The sequence below is a fragment of the Myotis yumanensis genome, unplaced genomic scaffold, assembly GCF_028538775.1.
Source record: "Myotis yumanensis isolate MYYU_CA2020_CCGP unplaced genomic scaffold, mMyoYum1.0.hap1 SCAF_2, whole genome shotgun sequence".
NCBI classification, from domain to species: domain Eukaryota; kingdom Metazoa; phylum Chordata; class Mammalia; order Chiroptera; family Vespertilionidae; genus Myotis; species Myotis yumanensis.
The window spans coordinates 4,504,298-4,525,978 of NW_027223753.1; the positions used below are offsets into that span (position 1 = coordinate 4,504,298).

The window sequence follows — 21,681 nt, forward strand, 5'->3', positions numbered from 1 at the left end:
GCCAGTAGGCAATAGAGCCGAGAGACTCAAACCCAGCTAAGGTGATCCTTATTCTGTCCCATTCTCCCCAAAGCAGCCTAACAACATTCTAGAATCTAGAGTCTAGAATCAGTGATGACAAACCTATGACACGCATGTCAGAGGTGACACGCGAACTCATTTTTTTGGTTGATTTTTCTTTGTTAAATGGCATTTAAATATATAAAATAAATATCAAAAATATAAGTCTTTGTTTTACTATGGTTGCAAATATCAAAAAATTTCTATATGTGACACGGCACCAGAGTTAAGTTAGGGTTTTTCAAAATGCTGACACGCCGAGCTCAAAAGGTTCGCCATCACTGGTCTAGATTATGCTCTTTCTCTTAAGTCTTTAAACTGCAGTAATTTCACTAAAAAAATTTCAGGTACCTAAAATGTCAGAGCTTTTTAAAGAAACAAATAATTCTGTAACCGTATACTAACATTTCAGTACATATGAATGAAGATGCTAGTTTATCTACACATTCTAATGAACTTTTCTCACTCCATATCCTTTCTGAGCCCAGGCAGTGCCTGGCGCCACGGACCCCTCTGTCTCTGGCTTGCTTCCAGTGACCCCACCCACTCCTGGTCCCGAGTGTCAACTTGCAGACAGTGGAGAGAAGTAGCAGGCAGGAAGATCCTCGCGCTCAATCTACCTTTCCACATTGCGGCCATTCCTCCAGAACTCTCACTGGAAATCTGATCTATTTCTCTGATACAAGAATCTGTTTTGGCTAAGACTTGTACCTCTGATGCCTAGCACAGTCTGCAGCACAAGGTGATCCAGAAGAAATACTCGTTAAATTAATCACTAAATGCCTTTAACTTGTGCCCCTAGGTAGCCTGAACCCAAATCTAAATTTCCATTTACTTGAGTGCATTCTGCCTTCTGTTGACTGAGCGCCTATTACACCGAGGCACTGCACTAGACCACGCCCCCCCCCCCCCCCCCCCCCAATGCAGCAGCAAACAAAACAGGCAGAGGCATCCCTGCCCTCAGGGAGTGGAACTCTGATCTTTCACCTGTGCTTCACCACCTTATTTGAACAAACCACTGGTATTTGCTGAGCACGCAGTACAAATAAGTCACAAACCTTATTAGGTCACAGTTTTTATTTCCAGAAAACTCACAAACTAGTGGGGATGTGTTATGAGGACACAACACATACAGGATGACAATATCAAGTAGGCTGTAGGCACTACTATCATCAAGGTGTAGGCAAAGAGCTGTGGCCTCCCACAAGGAGAGAGCCCTGAGTTTCTTCTCTTTAGTAGAAGAGTCTTAGAAGGGTGCACAGACTGCCTTACTAGCGCCAGGGCTGGGCCAAAGCCTGTGATCAGTATTTGTTGAATGAAATAAACATTTCACAAATACTCATTCATGGAAACAGAATGTTTTATATATTAAAATGCCCAGAGCATTCTCACAGTTTAGAGGTCCCCAATTTATTTAAATCCAGACTGTGCAAAGAAGTCAAGGCTATATGTTAGTTATAACAATAAGCCAACTACCTTAAAACAAGACAAAACGCCTACAAGGTGAAAGCTGGATCTTGCTTTGGTGGCGGTACAGAGCGCAGGGATGAGGGAGCAAGGAAATGGATGCTAGGTATTAGCTTATGTATTTTTATAAAATTTAGCATTAGACTACTTTTAAAAGAAAAAAATATACTATACTTTACTAAATAAACAAACTAAATACTCAAAGTTCTGTATTTTGCAGATGCTTGAAAACTATCTAGTCTTCTTTCATAAATGTAAAATAAAGTTAGATTTTCATGGTCTGCCTAATATCCAGACCAAGCAAGTATGTGCCAAATCCTATAATATAATGAGGATCTATAAAGAGAGCTTAATTGGAACTCCAATCTTGATTGGAACTGAATAAAAGGAAAAATTGCATGCCTATTTAATTTTTTAAAAAGCACACATTTTAGTGATAATTTGAAATCAATTCAAGTTGATCAAATTATAAATTCTTAATAAAAAGCTCATGGCAAACAAACATTTTGCAAAAGGTAATTACAGTATATGGGGTAATTACAAGGAGTGATGAAAAACTGGACTTTGGAGCCAGAATATGGATTCAAATTCTAGCTCTACTGCTTACCAGGTGTGTGACCTCGGCAAGTTACTTATCCCTCTTTGGGCCCCAATTTCGTCATCTTTAAAAATTAGTGTAATAATAAACCTAGCTCTCAGGGCTCTTGTGAGGATACCAAATGCATGTAAATTGCTAGGACTGTATAGCACAGAGTATGCTAAGTGAGTGTTGCCATGTATTTTTAATAGGAAAGAGAAAAAAGAAAGGGAGTGGTCTCATATCGATTTTCATCCATTTTCTAGAGAGTAGCCTTCTCAGATATAGAGAAAGTACTGTGTCCAGGTGGTGTGGCTCAGTGGTGGAGAGTCAACCTATGAACCAGGAGATCACGGTCCGATGCCCCGGTTACCGGCTCAATCCCCACTGTGGGGCGTGCAGGAGGCAACTGATCAAAGATTGTCTCTCATCATTGATGTTTCTCTCTCTCCCCCTCTCCCTTCCTTTCTCTGAAATCAATAATAATAAAAATAGACATATTAAAAAAGAATTGTTAAACTATAAACAAAAACCACTGATGTTTCACCTAATTACTCATGTTAATAATTTACAAAATTTCATTAAAACTCTGGTTCAGCACACAGAAATTTTCTAAAAATTTTAAACCTTCTTTGGCTGATAATAGGAAAGTACTCATGAGAACATAAATGCCATTGCAAAAGTGAACGAGTGACTGAAGCGCAACCCCATGCCATTGCTCCCGCTGACAGCCTGCCTCTCAGTGAAACGGAGAGCTGTTAGTGATCGCTGGGAGCAAGGTTTTGAATAACTTACTGCGCGTGTGTCTGTGGTTGTCCCATGTAGCAGAGAGGCTGACTCCTGCTGGCAGGCCCCCTTCAGTTAAATTTCTAGTGAGGTGCTTACTAGTCTTAGAGAAAGAGGCATTTCCTCCTACACATAGCCCAGCACACCCGCCTTCTTTACAAATCTTGATTTGAGATCACACTTTCCCTTGAAGAAGCTGCTGCAATTTCTGTGGTAACCTGAGCTTCCTTCCGCTACTCTGATCTCTAAATAGTGGAAACTCCTCCCTTTTATTTGATCTACTGTCCTATTAAAATAGTCCTATTTCTGAAAATATTACATTCCATAACATACACCCAATAAATATTTAGAGTGTCTGCCTCTCCCACTTCTACATAAAGACACATTTGAAAAGGAAAAAGTATTGACCAACAGTGATGAGATCTGCATGGAACACACACAGGCAGGGAACACTGCTGTCAGCAATCATGCAGCGAGGCCAGCACGAGAGCTCAGTCACGGCCTCTTCCTCTTACAAGGGAACCAAATGGAACCTTTCTAAACAGCGACCTCCTTCTTCCTTTTGTGTAAAAATACATACATATATTTTTAATGCTCACCTGAGGATATGTTTATTAATTTTAGAGAGAGGAGGGAGAGAAACAGCGATCAGTTGACTCCCATAAGCACCCAACGGGGGATTGAACTTGCAACCTAGGTATGTGTCCTGACCTGGAATCAAACCCGCAACCTTTTTGTTATATGGGATGATGCTCCAACCAGCTGAGACACCTGGCCAGGGCAGTCACCTTCTTCTTAACGTTAAAAACATTTCTTTCCACTTTCCAGGAATCCTGACTGAGGAAATTCTGAGAGCTTTACAGAAGTACTTTAGTTATATTTTACTAAACATATGCGTTTTACATACTAAAGGTTTTATGGTCCACATAGCTTCACAAGAATAAAGATTATCTGTTGAGCACTTTGGGGAGATTACTGGAGTTCAGGATACCCTTCAAGCCTCCCACAAATATTCACTGAGTGTCACACTGTTCCAGATACTATTCTAGGTCCCAGGGACAGACACGGCCGTGAACATCAGAAATGCAAAACGGAGACGGTAACCTGTGAGCAGCAGTTTAAAGCAGCGGTCGACAACCTTTCAGACCTCATGGACCACTGGTTGGCGACCGCTGGTTTAAAGTACTGGTTTCGTATGACATCTAACTAGATGTCAGATCCACACACTAGGTTCCTAAAAGGCTGGGTTTACCTACTGTCTTTGCTTGATGCGTCAGACACAAGCAAGCCCTTCTTGAAAGGAGTTTGTTTTCTATGTGATTGTGAAGATTTTCGTTCTTCAGACTAGGGCCCAAATAATGTTTGAGGAAGAGCTAAGGCGGATATTTCAACTCTATTCTTCATGTAAATTAGAGTTTGCTGTTTACCTAATACCGACTATCTTAAATCTGCAAAAATTGTCATTAAAAACATTCCCCTCTAATACAGCATCCAGTTCTGAAGAATTAGAATAATTTCATCTCGTGAAAAACATGGGTTTCCAACGTTAACCAACTGGTCTTGCCCACACAGATGTATCTATATCGTCAGGAAACTCAGTTCAGGCTTCCCAGCACTGCTAAGCTAAAGTCCTTTAATGAGGATAAGCTTTTCTACCATTGCCCTAGAGAAATTGCGAAGCGGGGTGGGAGGGTGCGCCCTCAAATGCCTTACAGCTTCACTTTGTAGCCTTGGAAAGCAATTAAAGCAAGATAAATAAACCTGCCTGTCCATTTTGCAGCCAAGCCAGGCTGGTAAAATCTGGGATTAAGTGCAATTCTAATGTGGAGGATAGGGATCTGTACCATTTTGGAGCCACTAGGAAAAGATCATTGCAAAAAGCAGGGACCAACCAGCTTCCAATCTTTGCAAGCTACTGGGGGGGGGAAGCACTTGGCTCACACCATCCCCATCCCTCTGCCAGTCATTCAGCACAATCCACTGCCTTCAAATTCGTCTGCACAGGAGCGCGTGCGTGTGTCTAATCAGGGAAGCAAGGACTTGTCAATCTGCTTCCACGTGACTGAACTGCAGGGCTGCTCTTCTACACGCGTCAACTCCATCGTCCCCTAAGGCACAGGTCAAGATCTGGGGCATCTGATCCACAATGGAAATGCTTCACCAACCCCTGAGCCGCTCAAGTCACTCTTTCGTGGCCCTGTCCTCGTTCTGCGGGGCCTGCTCCACAGAATCCTCAGGTGGTGACCTTTCATTCACCTTGAAAGAGCAAACAGGAACTCTTCCCCATCAGGTCTTGCCCACACAGCCCTGTCCGGCCACGCCACACCTCTGGTGCCAAGATCCAGTGGGATGCGTCAGGCTCAGAAAGGCCTTCCATTCATTCAGTGAAGAGTTACAGAGCACCTCCTTCTTCCAGATACTGTGCCAGCAAAGAGGGCAGGAATGAACTCACAGAGCAGGCTTGCTTGGGGGTTTTGGTGCTAAAACAGAGCAGCTTCTGAAACAAACTCCTGGTTTGGTTCCACTGTAACAAATGCAACCGCTACACTGAGTCCCAGAGAGCCAACCACACTGCCGGATATATAACTGGACCCATTTAGCCAGTTACACACAGACTTGCCCCAGCCACGCCTTCCGTACCCTAGTGAACACAGCGCAGGATCCGAGTCTTGACAGCTGCTTTGTCACAAGCCAGCTGAGCTGAGGTTTTCATCTGTCCAATGGGCCTAACACCACCATCCCTCAGCTGTATCAAAGGACAATGGAAATCATTAAATGAGACAAGGTGACAAGAGACTCAAATATCAGAGGGCTATGAACTATACAGTGGCATCCCCATGGGGAGTAATATTTTAGGTACACAGCCTCACCTAAGACTATTCAAACAGCCAGGGTTCAATCAGGCCAACACTGCTAGCGCCTGCACATCCTCCATTGTCTCCTTATAGCCTCTGACTTCGTGTGACAGCAGGAAGAAAGGATCATGCCACCAGAAGAAAAACACATTTCTGCATAATTGCCCAAGTTAAATCTGCTCCTCTCGCTCTGCCTGACAAATCATTCCCTGCTTATTACTTTCTATAATTTAATATATATAAGTGCTTTACTGGCAAGCTTCTCCAAAGAATAAATAATACTTAATGACTGCCTACAGTTTAATTAACTCATGATTGAACTTCTCATGGATTGCTATAAACATTAAATTATATCCTTCCTCAAAGCTATCATGATGGAAATCTTGTTTCAAGCTTTAACTCTCCTGCCTAAATAATTCTGAAATTTCAGCAAATCTGTATATTGGACAGAGAGGTGAGAGAATCAACCTTAATGCCTGGTTATAAAGTGTGTTATTTTATACAGTAAGGACGAGGCCTTAATTTAAATAAGATTGAAAATGTGCACATGCCCCAACACCTCATTTATATTACGGCAATCATTAAACATCTCTGGGGCTTGGGCAGCCTTATTAGCATAAACTGCGTATTACCACAAGGTTTCAGGTTTCCACTCTGGCTTCTCATTTTAGCTGCCATTTTCTGTCTGTGTGATGTTGCAAATAAATTTTCCTTTTGGCATGGCTCAGCTGTCAGGCACCTCTGTTCTATAATGAACCCATGAATTACATCTCCCTGCTCTGACATCTCTGCTCTCACACATCAAAATATTGTTCTTCAATTGTAATTTATAACTTAATTTAAATGTCTCTTTTACGGTGACCTTTTTAGATCAAATGGCATTGCGTCTGGCAGTTTCTAGTAGACCAAAGCATCTTTTTACAATTACAGCTATTATAACTGTAGAAAAAGCCTATCTAAATCAGATTGCAATCACACTAAATATTAAATAATTGTAATCCATTAAGAACAGTAGATTTCAAGTTTTTTACTCTGCAAAATATGCTGTTTATTTGCAAGAAACTGCCAAAATAACTTAGAAAGGAAAAAAAAATTGGATTTAGAAGAGATCTTGAAATTCTCTCTGTAGTTTTAATTATTTCAACCACTGACATAAATTGACAAAAATCTTGCCAAAATCTGTTCCAGACAAAACTTAAATTTTTTTTCTCATAACACATGACTCACAGGTGTCAACTGACCTAGTACCAAGCTCAAAATATAACATAGATCTACACTAAGGAACTATAACTAAAATTAAGCACAATATTTATTTTTGCTGGCTACTGTCATCCCAAATAATGACATAAGCACTAGAGAGGCTAGATTTGGCTGAATATTCGTATGGGAGCACATTTTGGAGATAATGGCAAAGACGAGAAATTTACTTGCTGAGAGTAAGAGACGAGGGAAAGATCCAGTTAATCTGCAGAAGGAAATACACAGTTGCTGACCAGCCCTCCCTCCAATACTGAGTAACTACAGAGTTCAGGAAGCATGCCGCCCCGAGAGCAGGGGTGGGGAATGCCCAGCCTCCGTATCAGACCCATGAAATCCTTTGGTCTGGCCCTGCCAAGGCCTTAGGAGTGAGTTAATTAAATGTTTGACCAAATGTAGCGGGCTAATTTTTAAGTTGATAATTTTGTATGGCCTGTGAATGATGCTATAATATCCGAATGGCCCTTGGCAGAAAAATGGTTCCCCACACCTGCCCCAGAGTCACAGGCGATAGGAGGGGGGACCAAAGTTGGCCGAGCATCCGATGTGCTAGGAACTGTATGAGGTCTCTGTGTGATTTCATCATTCCTCGCGCTACTCTTTTACGGCAAGAGAACTAAAGACCAGACAAAAAACGGGAAGGTTCAGTATAGGGCTTGAGGCCACGCTTCCCTAAGGAAGCAGCAGAGAGAGGGTTCTCACATTAACCCATGTTCTAGAAAGAAGCCAAGACTCAGTCCTGGAGCAGCGCAGGATGGCGCCCTGTGGTCACGAGGGGCTCGGGGCTTTCAGCTGCGGTGACACAGCAAGCACAGTCATTGCTCCTTTCGGGAACCAGCTCAGAGAAGACGAAACACTCACACATAAAATAACAACATTAACGCAATCATGAAAATACAGAGCACCAATGAACACTGGCCGACTGGGTGACATTTACTGTCTTGAAAAACCAAGATGACCCCACAGAGCAGGTTCTGAAAAGCTGCAATCAGTATAATATGACTAACCGTGGCTGTACTCAAAATAAGGAAAAATCCAGATGGAGGACAGAAGAAACACCAGAAGTTGTTAAAGATACGCAAGAGGCTAGAGTTAAAGGCAACAAAAACAGGGTTATGATCCTGAACACAGTTTTTCAGCAACTTACCACATAGAGATAACAGGAACTATTAAAACAGTCAATGTAAGGAACAAGAAAAAAGGAAAAACAAGAAATAAAAGGTCATTCAACCTAGACTAGAAAAGCCAAACAAGGAAGCACTAATCTGAGCAGGAGAGAACGAAGGGAGGGTAGAAACAGGAGACTGACAATCTATGTAGAAGAGACAAAAAGACGACAACACCTTTGAAGAAGATTCCTAGTAGGAAGAACCTGTAATTCTAGAAAGTGAAGTGAAAGCCACACTGAAAGTATTGGGAAGAAATAAACCACCAGGGTAGATGGGATACCAATAGAATTATTTCAAGCCACAGAGACTGAATCCGTCATAATCCTAACAAGACATGTCAACAAATATAGAAAACAAAACAATGGACTACAGATTAGAAATGTCCAAAATACATCCTAAACCTTAAGAAAGGAGATGTCAAGAAGTGCAGTAAATATAGGATTACCCTGTCCTCAAGTTTAAATTATAATGTATGACAGGGTATGCTTATTAATCTGTAGGTGATAACCTTATTTACCTCATAAAACTGTTGTGAAGACTACATGAATTCATTCATAAAAAGCACTTAAACTTTTGCCTAACATATAAGCACTAGATAACAAATATATTTTAATTTTATTATTGTTATTAATTTTATTAATGACACCAGGCAGCTGACCAATAGTTGATATCTATTAAAAAGGAAAGAACAGTGATAAACTTAAGGTCCTGTGCCTAGTTCAAAATTCAGTCAAAAAGCTGAGAGTGGCCCTAACCGGTTTGGCTCAGTGGGTAGAGCATCGGCCTGCAGACTCAAGGGTCCCAGGTGCGATTCCGGTCAAGGGCATGTACCGTGGTTGCGGGCACATCCCCAGTAAGGGGTGTGCAGGAGGCAGCTGATCGATGTTTCTCTCTCATCAATGTTTCTAACTATCTCTCTCTCCCTTCCTCTCTGTAAAAAATCAATAAAATATATTTTTTTAAAAAAAGCTGAGGGTGGGAGAAAAATAGTTTAGCAAAGGCAAATATAAAAAATAAACAAAACAAGGCAAAAACACAAGAAAAAAAGAATGTATTGTGCTTCATGAAAGCTTAGACTATAATAAAATGATAAGCTTGTAGGAAAACAAAGGCTACTCCTTGCCACCTTATGCTGATCAGATCTGGGGAGTGTTACTTTAATGGAGGTGCCATATTTTAAAAGACATAGCCCTGGCCAGTGTGGCTCAGCTGACTGTCATTCTGTGCACTAAAAGGTTGCCGGTTCGATTCCCGGTCAGGGCACATGCCCGGGTTTAGGCTTAATCCTTGGTAGGGGGCATGTAGGAGGCAGCCTATTGATGTTTCTCTCTCTCTAAAAATCAACTAAAAATCTTAAAAAAAAAAAAAAAGTTAAAAGACATACAGATAAAGCTCACCAGAGGAGAAATAAAATGGCTATGTATAAAAATGGCTAGTATTTCACCATGGATGAAACTCAAAAACATTACCCTCAGTTAAAAGAAGCCAGTCACAGAATATCACATATTGTACAATTCCATTCAGATGAAGTGAGGAGTGACTAATGAGTACAGATTTCTTATTGGGGTGATGAAAATGGTCCAAAATTGATTGTGATGCTGTTTATACAAGTCTGTGAACACACCAAAAGCCTTCAATGTGTACACTTTAAAGGGGTGAAATATATAGTATGTGAATTATATATCAATAAAACTATTATATAAAAAGGAGATAAAAGAAAGAAATGGCTCAAGAAACGTGAGAGCGGTTCACATGGAAAAGCAAAGTGGGGGCCACAACTGGGAACTGCTGCCTCGGAGCGAAGACATTTCAGTTAAATGACCACAAGTGAGATCACTGCTGCAGTAAGTAATGAAGGCGCTGTCACCGGAGGCCATTGCTCTGAGTGGCCTTCTGTCTCCCCGCCTGCTCCTGAGAAACTGTCATGTTTAGAGGAAAGAATAAAGTGGGGCACAAAGTTCAACTTTAAATCAAGCTACAGATTATCTAAAAAGAAACAAAAATACTAAAGCATTAAGTTTAAAAAGTCATCTTCATCTAAATGAAACAAAAAGACTAAATCATGTATTTTATGTTATAAGTGTTGTTGCCTTCAGCTTTTGAACAGAAGTGAATCTATGAAGTTCTCAGGCCAAAAAGAGCCACAATGGTGAATTTCTAAACAAATACTTTTCAAAACAAAAGTTAAAAATTTTTCTGATTGGTCCAAGTATAATAAATTAAAACTCAAATTTACATATTATTATTCTGATAATCAGTTTTTCAGGTATTGATTATATCAAGAAACCTCAGCTGCCTGGTCTCTTTCTTCATCTTCACTTATTCTATGTTTAACACATAATGCACAGTTGACTCCAATATCCTATCTAATAAAAGAGAAACATGGTAATTAGCGTACGACCGCTACCCTTCCCATTGGCTAATCAGAGCAATATGCAACTTAACTGCCAGCCAAGATGGCAGTTAACCGCCAACAAAGATGGCGGCTAATTTGCATATGTAGGCACAGTGCTGGGAGGCGAAAGGGAAAGGACAGAAGAAGCCCCCTGCCACTGACGGTGATCGGAAACCCAGGGGGGAGCTAAGAGCCGGGGGAAGGGCAAAGGCAGCCCCCAGGGCCGCCTTTGCCCTGCCCCCCAGCTGTGATCAGAGAACCAGGCGCCTTTGCCACCTCGGCCAGAGGCGTTAGGCCTGGGCAGGGGCAGAGCGGGAGATCGCGGGGAGCTGGGGGTCCCCTGCCCAGGCCTAATGCCTTGGCCAGAGGCATTAGGCATGGGCAGGGGCGGAGCCTGCAACCACGGGGAGCTGGGGGTCCCCTGGCCACGCCTATGGCCTCGGCCAGAGGCATTAGATCTAGGCAGGGGCAGAGCGGGAGATCGCGGGGAGCTGGGGGTCTCCTGCCCAGGACTAATGCCTCCACCAGAGGCCTTAGGTCTTGGCAGGGGCGGTGCCAGAGATTGTGGGTAGCAGGGGCGGAGCCGGGAATGGTGGGAGCTGGGGGTCCCCTGCCCAGGCCTGACACCTCTGCCGGAGGCCTCAGGCCTGGGCAAGGGGCCGATCCGGTGATCGGCGATCGGAGGGTGATGAGGGTCAACTCCTCTGGCCGAGGCATCAGGCCTGGGCGGGCGGCGGAGCTGGTGATTGGGGGGATATGAGGGTCCCCTTGCCCAGGCCTGAATCCTGGGCCAGAGGCATCAGGCCTGGGTGGGGGGCAGAACCAGTGATCGGGGGGAAATGAGGGTCCCCTGCCCAGGCCTGACATCTCTGGCAGAGGCATCGGGCCTGGGCAAGGGGCCGATCCTGCGATTGGAGGGTGATGGGGGTCAACGCCTGAGGGCTCCCAGTATGTGAGAGGGGGCAGGCTGGGCTGAGGGACACTCCCCCCCACCCCTGCCCAGTGCACGAATTTCGTGCACCAGGCCCCTAGTCCTATTATAACATAAATAAAATAAGGTGTTTGTCAGGATTGATTTATATAAGGTACTCTTCTAAAATTACTGGATTTCCATAAAAAAGAAATCATATAGCATATCGACTTTTCCCATTACTGTTTTCAACATCAAAACCCTGAGAGAAAAACCACCATCCTATAACCCAGTGGTTCTCAACCTTCCTAATGCCGCGACCCTTTCATACAGTTCCTCATGTTGTGATGACCCCCAATTTCATTGCTACAAATTGAACATAATTAAAGCATAGTGATTAATCACAAAAACAATATGTAATTATATATGTGTTTTCCGATGGTTTTAAGCGACCCCTGTGAAAGGGTTGTTCAACCCCCAAAAGGGTCGCGACCCACAGGTTGAGAACTGCTTAATCATGACTGATCTGAATGGAAAAATAGTAAAAAGAGAAGACTGTAAGTAAAGGGTGTGGTGTGGAAAGAATGTCAAAAGACTCCTGATCATATTTTTAGACAAACTGTATTAAAAGGGCTCCTGGCAATGCCTTAATGGGAGCTGGAAAATACTTGGCATTCACGAAAGTCCTAAGCACTGCAGAGCTGATCCAGGGCCAGATGCTTCAGTGAAGTCCATTTTGATGAACAAATAGAAATTCTATAAACTTAATATTTTGGAATAGCCAAAACCGGTTTGGCTCAGTGGATAGAGCGTCGGCCTGCGGACTGAAAGGTCCCAGGTTCGATTCCGGTCAAGGGCATGTACCTTGGTTGCGGGCACATCCCCAGTAGGAGATGTGCAGGAGGCAGCTGATCGATGTTTCTCTCTCATCGATGTTTCTAACTCTCTATCTCTCTCCCTTCCTCTCTGTAAAAAATCAATAAAATATATTAAAAAAAAAATATTTTGGAATAAAGGAGAGAAAGATGAAAAATGACCCTCTGAATAGGCCTATCGGCATACTCTGCTATGACAACTTCACACCACCAAGTTCTGGGTGATCAAATGTGATTTGGATTTGAACCTGATTTATTTATTTATTTATTCAATCATTCAACAATTATTTAGTGCCTCTCTACCACTGAGCTATGGCTCAGAAAACGAAAATGATTAATATTCAATGGTTAACAAACAGTGATATTTATAGATCATAGATAAAAAAATATTAAGCTACTGGAAGTCCTGAACCCTTTTTTTTGAAGGAGCTGTGGATATGCATAAATAAGCAAACAAATATATACTCTCTTGAATATGTAAAAAGCTTAACCCAAATGTATAACAGCAATCCATATTTCAGGGAATAAAACTGTCCAGAAAGAGGTGAAATCCTTGCAGCATGATTACAAATTTTACACACACCCCCACCCCCCCCACACACAAGTGAGCATATATAGATATTTAGTGTTAGTGAGAGAAGGTAAACATAAAAATGTAAATAAGTTTCTGAGAAAAATAAGTCATTGTATTAGGAAATGAGAAAGAATGAAATCCAATATCAATTTAGTAAAAATAAGTCAGCATGATATTTTCTAGAAAACCTTAGTCTGAAACTATAGGGCTCTGCTACAGTTTGTACAGATAAATATAAAGGTCTATTTTGTAAAAGGCCAAATAAATGCAAGCACCTAAAGATAGCTGAATTAATCCCATCAGAATGCTATCAGCCATCTATATGTCATACAGCGTTATGTTTACAAAGTATATGTAAGCTGTAAGTGTGCAGAGGGGCCCAGTAAAACCGCATAGGAGAAAACAAATCTGGAACAGGATACACAGAAACACTTCTAAGATCTTCCAGAGGAGCACCGCTGCTTTGTCATATTTTAACATAATATTATTAACATAACATAAAATTGTTAATAAAGCAATTTTGCATTTATAGATGAACACAATTTAAAATAGTAAATATAGCCGTGGCTGGTGTGGCTCAGTTGGTTGAGTGATGTCCCATGCACTGAAGGGTCACTGGTTCGATTCCCAGTCAGGGCACATGCCCAGGTTTCAGGCTGGATCTCCAGTGGTGGTGGGTGCGGAGGCAGCTGATCAGTGTCTCCCTCTCCCTCTCCCTTCCTCTCTCTCTAGAAATCAATAAAAACGTATTTTAAAAAAAGTCTTTTTTAAAAAAGTATCATATAATGAAACTTATCTTTGCCAACATACATTAAGGAGTATGCCCACTGTCACTAGGAATACCCTCCTCTTTCGGTAAGAGAGGCCAACACATTTATTACATCTTCTTCCTCTACATTTGTTCGAAGCTGTTTTTATGTAAGTAAAAAGAAATACATTTTAACATGAATGAACAAATAAAGCACAACTGTGTACCTAACTATTGTGAAAGTTGACCTCTAGACCAAAGGTAAAAATAAGATCCTATATAATAAAAGCCTAATATACAAATTGTCCGCCCGGGAGTTCGACCGCTCGCTATGATGTGCATCGACCACCAGGGGGTGGCAATGCGGCACTGGTAGCAGGCATAAGTGGAGGTGCTGCTGGCCCCGATGGGCCCCGACAAGAGTGGGACCTTGGCGGAATGGTGGAGCAGGTGAGCGGGTGGCGCCAGACCAAGGCAGGTGCGAGCCAGGGCCCGATCACCCCACAGATGGCGACCAGTGATGGTGGTGGGGGGCAGGGCTGCCACCCGGCTCCCAGGCACTGAGGGAGCTGGTGGGGAGGGGGCGGTCCTGACCGATTGTCTCACAGATGGTGACCAGTGGCCGGCAGGCCCTGATTGCCTGCTCAGAACAGGGCCCTGGGCTAGGACAGGGAACTGGGGGTGGATGGCAGTGACCAACCTCCCGCAGTGCCTGGGAGGTGGGCTGCGACTCCCAGGCGGTGGGCTGCAACTTCTCACCGGCTACCTGGGGGCAGGGGTGATGGGGGACGGAGGTGGGGTGAGAATGCGGGGTGTCCACCAAGCTCGCTCTCACTCTCCCTGGGAAGCCAGGGCTCGGGACTACAGGGGCTGGTTGGGCTCCCCATGGGTTCATGCAGGAGCTGGTCTGCGAGGCCAGCCAGGAGAGAGTGCGCTGCCTGCCTGGCTTTCGTGCGGTGCTACTGAGCGACCCAGAGGCCCACGCTGTGCCCCGACCCGCGGCATCCAGCTGTGCTCACCACATCTCCATGTGGGGACTCAGGTGCCATTACTCAGGTGGAGGGGGGTGAGCAGGGGCCCGGGGGCCCAGGTGCTGCCCAGGGCCCAGAGGTCAGCTGGGACCTGCCCTTCCACTCCAGACGCTTGCACTTCGATCGCTGGCCAGGCCTAGGGACTGCACCCGTGCACAAATTTCACGCACAAATTTCATGCACCAGGCCTCTAGTATTTACATATTAACTATTTCTGTGTTCTCCAATGAGGGCTCTGCTATTAAGAATGTATACATGTGGCTCAAGTTTTATACAACCTGCAAATCATCTGCATTAAATTAAAATGGACTAAACACTGCAAACAAAAGAGAGCTTGCCAGACTGGATAAAAAAAGCAAGAAACAAGTAAAGAACTAAAGTACACAAGAGATGTACTTTAAATCAGCAGTTGCCAACCAGTGGTCCGTGAGGTCCAAAAGGTTGGCGACCGCTGCTTTAAATTAAAAGAAAAAGCAATATTCATAAAAAGAAGCTGAAAGAAGATATACCATGCAGACAAGCATGAGAAAGCTAGCGTAGTTGTATTAATGTCAGACAAAACTGGATTCAAGACAGAGAGTATTACTAGACACAAAGAGAATCACACTAAAAAGGTAAAAGGGAGAATACACAGAGAAAGATACTTTATAAATGTTCAAATGTGACTAATGATACGAGGTTCCAATATATGAAGCAAAAACTAACAGAACCAAAAAGGGAAAATAACCAAATCCACAATGGTAGCTGAAGACTTTAATGCTTCTCTCTCAGTAACTGACATTACAACAAGATAAAAGAATTAGTAGGGCACAAAATATTTAAATAATAATATCAACCGTTTTAAACAAATACAATTATAGAACAGTATGCCTAATAACTGCAGAATATACATCCATTACCAGTGCACATGGGACATTCACCAAGATAAATGACATGCTGAGCCAAGAAACACACGTCAATAGATTTCAAAAGATTGAAATCTTACTGGGTACTTTCTGACCACAAGTGAACTAAATCAGAAATCAATGAGAAAGAAAGAGAGAGAGAGAGAGAGAGAGAGAGAGAGAGGAAGGAGGGGAAAGAAAAAAGGGAGAGGAACCTCTAGTTTCTGGTAATTAAGCAATTTAATTCTAAACAATCCATAGGGAAAAGAAGAAATCACATAAAAAATTTTCATATTTTAACAGAATGAAAATGAAGAACAAATCAAAATTTGTGGTAAAATCAGTTATCTAAGATCCTACTTTAGAAAGCTAGGGTAAAACTGATCAAAATACACCCCAATAGAAAAGAAATACTAATAAGACTAGAGATCAATGAAATAGAAAACAGAGAAAAATCAATGAAACCAAATGGTAGCTACCTGACAAGATCAATAATGTTGATAAACCTCTATTTAGATTAAGAGGAAACAAATAAGCAATGTCAGGAATGAAAAACGGTCAAAATTATAGATCCTACAGACATTAAAAATAAAATATAGGATTAAATTTTTAGCAATTTGATAATTCAGATAAAATAAACAAAACATTTAAAAGACACAGATCAACACATTACCCAACTGGCACATGAAGAAATGTACAATCTGAATAGGCTTATGTCTATTTGTAATTCTAAACTTCATATAAAAAATAGTCCCAAATGGTTTCACTGTGAAACAATCAAACATTTAACAAAGGAAAACATCAATCCCTTACAAACTTTTTAAGAAAAAAGAGGAAATACTTCCCAACCAATTTTTTGAAATTACTCTGATGTCAAAACTACACAAAGATACTACAAAGAAAGATTATAGCTCAATATCCATCATAAACACAAATGTAAGTTTTTAACAAAATAATTAGCAAATTGAATCCAATAGCACATAACAACCAAGCAGGTTTTATCCTAGGAATGCACAGTTTGTTTAACATTTGAAATGAATAGATATAGTTCACCAAATTAACAAAATAAAGTATAAGAAGAAAAAATAGCACCTGACAAAATTCAACACCCACTGATGATCAAAACCACAACAAACGTAGATATAAAAGGGAACATTCTCAATTTGGTTAAAAAACAACAAAAAAGAAAAAACCCTATACTGCACTTAACAGTGAATGACATTGTTCTCTCCCTAAGACTAAAAAGAAGGCAAAGATGCGTCTACTCTTACCATTTCTACCCAGTATTGTACTGGCAGTCCAACAAGTGCAATAAAGTGCAAAAAAGCAAGAGGCGAAACTGCCTTCACCTGCAGATGACATGACTGTGTGTGCGGAAAATCCTAAGGAACCAATAGGAAGCTCCTAGTCTTCAGGAGGGGCGTTGGGAACGTTTTGCATCTTGATCACTGTCAAAGTTTCTTTGGTATAAACCTCTGAAAAAACTCATCAAATGGTATGCTTAAGGAGCAGTTTGGTATACATAAATTACACCCCAGAAAGTTATTTTTAAAATTACACACTAAAAATCTCCTATGTGAATAAAACAAAACAAAAACAATAACAAAAATTCCAAACACCTGGGAGTCAAAATAAATAATCTAGAGAAGCTTATATTTAAAAATAGGTCCATATAATATTCGTCATAAAGAACTGACAGTTCAAAAATTTTTAACTAGTGACTGCAGTTTTAAAAAAGGAGTATTTAAATGCACTTATATTCAAACAGTCCTACTGGGTGTTGCACACACTCTAATGTGGCCATGCTGCAATTTTCACGTTTTTTAAATTGCTATATTATCCTGGGGAATAGGAAATAGACACAGGTTTATTCTAAATTATAAATGCCTAATCGTGTTTTGATTCTATACTATACTCTGAGAAAATAATAAATACTTCTCCCATGACAATGTATCTTTTTAATTTATTACTTAACATAATTCAAAACTTCCATTACTCCAAGGAAGTCAAAATAAACATTAACTTCTCACAAGATTTTTCCATTCACTACTTTTCAATAAAGAAAGTACCTACAACTAAAACTCTCTAGTACAACAATGAAGTACAAGAAGCCACTAAACTCTTTCACTTGTCACAAATGAGCACAAAATGCCGTTCTTTGGTGGCTGAATGCATTTGTATTGCATAACTCTAGATACCCGAGCCATGAGCCCCAGGGGGTGGTTGGGGGGAAGGGGGGGTCTTGACAAGAAGAATTTCAAAAGATGGGAAGGCAGTTTCACAGAAATAAAAATGCACAAAACCAAAAACCCTCGGGCAATTATTAAGAAAACTTCAGAAGAAACTTGATACAAAGGACCAGGGGCAAAAATAGCTCAAATTATTTCTGTGTAGAAGAATGTTCTTCCACAAACTGTACAGGGTTTGGAGTAGAAAGGGAATAAATCTGATAAATTCATGAAAGTGCCAAAAATATATTTAATTAAAAATGGTAACATCTTCATTATTCAAAATTCAACTGATCAGCATAATAATGAAAGGAGAATTTTTTTATAATGCTTTTATACAAAAAAACTGAAGAGGCAACAAGCTCATATCCAAGAGTTACTTTGAACATACATACAATTTTTAGGGCATTTTGAATTCACAGACATTTATAGCCACTGTTCGCAGTATCACCAATCTCTGAGTCTCAGTTTCCTCATTTATGGAATAATCTCCAGGGTTCCTCTGGTTCTATCACTATATGTTCAGAATAATGCTTCTTTTTTTAAAAATATATTTTTATTGATTTTTTTTACAGAGAGGAAGGGAGAGGGATAGAGAGTTAGAAACATCGATCAGCTGCCTCCTGCACACTCCCTACTGGGGTTGTGCCCGCAACCAAGGTACATGCCCTTGACCGGAATCGAACCTGGGACCCTTGAGTCCGCAGGTTGACGCTCTATCCACTGAGCCAAACCGGTTAGGGCTAATGCTTCTTTATAAAAACAAAACCCTAAGTATCAAATAGGTGAGAAAGTAGGTATCTGGGAATGTAAAAAATCGTTCAGCCCAGCCAGTGTGGCTCAGTGGTTGAGCGTTGACCTATGAACCAGGAGGTCACGGTTCAATTCTTGGTCAGGGCACATGCCTGGGTTGCAGGCTCGATCCCCAATGTGAGGCGTGCAGGAGGCAGCCGATCCATGATTCTCTCTCGTCATTGATGTTTCTATCTCTCTCTCCCTCTCCCTTCCTCTCTGCAATCAATAAAAATATTTTTTTTTAAATTGTTTAGTTATTTAGGACATAGCATATCCCAAGCAAGACAATTCAATCTCCAACATACAAGAAACTACCATAATGTTTTGCAATATCCCAGAAACAAAATTAGACCAGAAATAAAAATCATGCATCATATACCATATATTCAGATACCTACATGCTTCCTTAAAAGCAAGCTGTTTATGCCCTCGCCAGTTTGGCTCTGTGGATAGAGCATTGGCCCTTGGAATGAAGGGTCCTGGGTTCGATTCCAGTCAAGGGCATGTACCCCAGCCCTGATTAGGGCTCATGCGAGAGGCAATCAATTGATGTCTCTCTCTCACATCGATGTTTCTCTCTGTGTGTGTCTCTCCCCCTTCCTTCTATTCTCTCTAAAAAAAAAATCAATGGAAAAAATATCCTCAGGTGAGGATTAACAACAACAACAAAACCAAGCTGTATAGTAGAACTGGAAAACTGGGTTATTTTTTACCCTCCATTCTAAACCTTTTGGGTTCAACAAATCATCTGGCATTTCTGAGCCTTGGATGTTTATCTATTTAGAAATGGGAACAGATGATCTCCTAAGTCCCCAACTACAGGGGCTTCTCAAGAAAAACAAAAAAAGGGGCTTAAATTACATTTAGTTAATCATCAGAAGAGTTGCTCCCAGCCTCATGCTAATATCCTATGTAAGTATATATACGACCATCTAAACCAGGGGTGGGCAAACTTTTTGACTCGAGGGCCAGAATGGGTTCTTAAACTGGACCGGAGGGCCGGAACAAAAGCATGGATGGAGTGTTTGTGTGAACTAATATAAATTCAAAGTAAACATCATTACATAAAAGGGTACGGTCCTTTTTTTTTTTAGTTTTATTCATTTCAAACAAGCCGGATCCGGCCCGCGGGCCGTAGTTTGCCCACGGCTGATCTAGACTATTTTTTAATGTACCAAAAATCCATAAAGATTCATTACTACTTCTTCAGATTTAATGATTTCATGTTAGTGACCACATAGAGAAGAACTATTTCAAGAAACTTTAAAATACACTAAGTTTCCCGAACAGCTCTGTAGGATGTCATCTAAAGTCTAAAAGAAGTATCCAAAAAAGTAAACTGGTCTGAAGAGCCACGTTGTTTGTAGCAGTGAGTTCTGCCCGAGCTGCTGTGCACATGACGAAGCTAAGTCAGGTGACTCATCACAGTGAGATGTCAGGCAACCACCTCAGTACCTTTAGGCTCATGTGTTACGTTTTACTTTAGATTTTTTCAGATTACTATTTTTAAAACTTAATTTTGTTTTATAATCATGTGGAATATTTACATGGTTCCAAAGTCAAACCTACAAAAAACAAATGTGTTCAAAGAAGTCTAGCTTCTCCAGTCCTTCCATGCACTTTGAATACAGGGTCTGAGACACAGAAACCCAGTGCTGACCACAGAACAGCATGGCTCTTGGATTCAAATCCAGAGTGTATAACCGCGGATCATGGCTCAAGGGCTCTAAGCTATTTCCTCGTGTCTACAATGGTAACACCAATACTTGAGAGGGGGTATTGTGAGGAGGAAGATCATCTATGCACAGTGTTCAGCTTTGTGAGCTCTCAGCCAAGACTGACCGCTAGCCCTAGGCTCTCGTTCGAGCTCACCACAGTCCTAGAGCTCAGGCACATGAACCTAGAGATGCCCTATCGCTGGCCCGAGGTCAGTGGAGTTCGATGGCCAAGACCACAGCTCATCTTTCAATCCCAGTACTCACTCCTAAGATCCCAGGCTCCTCCATGTTCCATGCTCATCACATATGCCCTCCAGTCAGCACAAGGAAAGAACATTCTTCCCACCCAGGGCAACTTCAGAAGACTCACTGTGTTCAGTGCATTGAGAGTGGTGTCATCCCGAGACGCAGCAACACAGCCATCCTCGGTGGAGCCTCCGTCACACATGCCTGCAAACGCCGCCATGCTCCTTGGAAGACAGGAAGGGAAGACATTAGTACAGAAATGTTAACCCTCAATTATCAGAGTACATTTCCAGCCCTGACCAAATTCCATTCTTACACGCATGGTAAGCCAGAGTTCTCAGTCCCATACAATTCACCTCCATTCACTTAGGAAGAAAAATGTTCCTTGTACTCATGTCCAGCTGTGTTATTCTTCCCATGCTTCATCAGTACTCAGATTTTAATTTTCAGAGCGTGAATAATCTAAAACTATATGCCACAACAATTGCCTAGATTACAATCTTTTGAAAGAAAAGTCCCCAGAAAACATAAAATTAAATCCTCTGAAACTTGACATAATTCCTTCCATGCTATGCATCAAGTACTTTTAGGTGAATTAAAAGTAAAAAAGAGATAAAATAAGTCGTTCCCTCTGCCACAGCATCCTCATCTCCACTGTATGCCTCCAGCACAGCACTGCTGACCACCAAGCAGCCGGAGCTGAAATTCAGTTGCCTGGCCTTGTTTTAGCATTTTTGTTGCACAGGTGAGGCTGCAGTGAATCCATGAAATCATTGCAGACAAAGGAAGGCTCTCTGCCTGCACTACAAGGGTCAGGGACAGATTTAAACTTCTCTTTTGTAGCTTAGGCATTTGCTTGTTACCAAGTCCTTAAATAGATAAGCCACAAAAACACACGTTTGGGCCTGGCACTGATGAAGAACCATAAAGCTGAGAACTCTGTGATGGGATTTAAAGATGGATGGAATGACCCAATTGCTCATTGTATCGAGGAGTTTGACAATAGCATGTAAGGCTTTAGATGACTTCCTTCTGAAGAGTTCCAAACTCGGATGTGGGACAAAGAGGGGAAGAAAAAAGTGACTTTACCATGGTAAAACGGGGCT

The 21,681-nt window shown here is 41.6% G+C and overlaps 1 protein-coding gene across 7 annotated transcripts in view; it reads right to left on the reverse strand.

Annotated features, from left to right (window-relative positions):
• The window catches only part of RERE (arginine-glutamic acid dipeptide repeats), a 392,160-nt gene that overhangs the window by 92,610 nt on the left and 277,869 nt on the right, over positions 1–21,681 (reverse strand). For all 7 annotated transcript variants that reach the window (XM_070404007.1, XM_070404013.1, XM_070404012.1 and 4 more), the window contains one exon: positions 20,700–20,799. In XM_070404007.1, the coding sequence (XP_070260108.1) occupies positions 20,700–20,799 (100 nt within the window). The remainder of the gene's footprint in view (positions 1–20,699; positions 20,800–21,681) is intronic.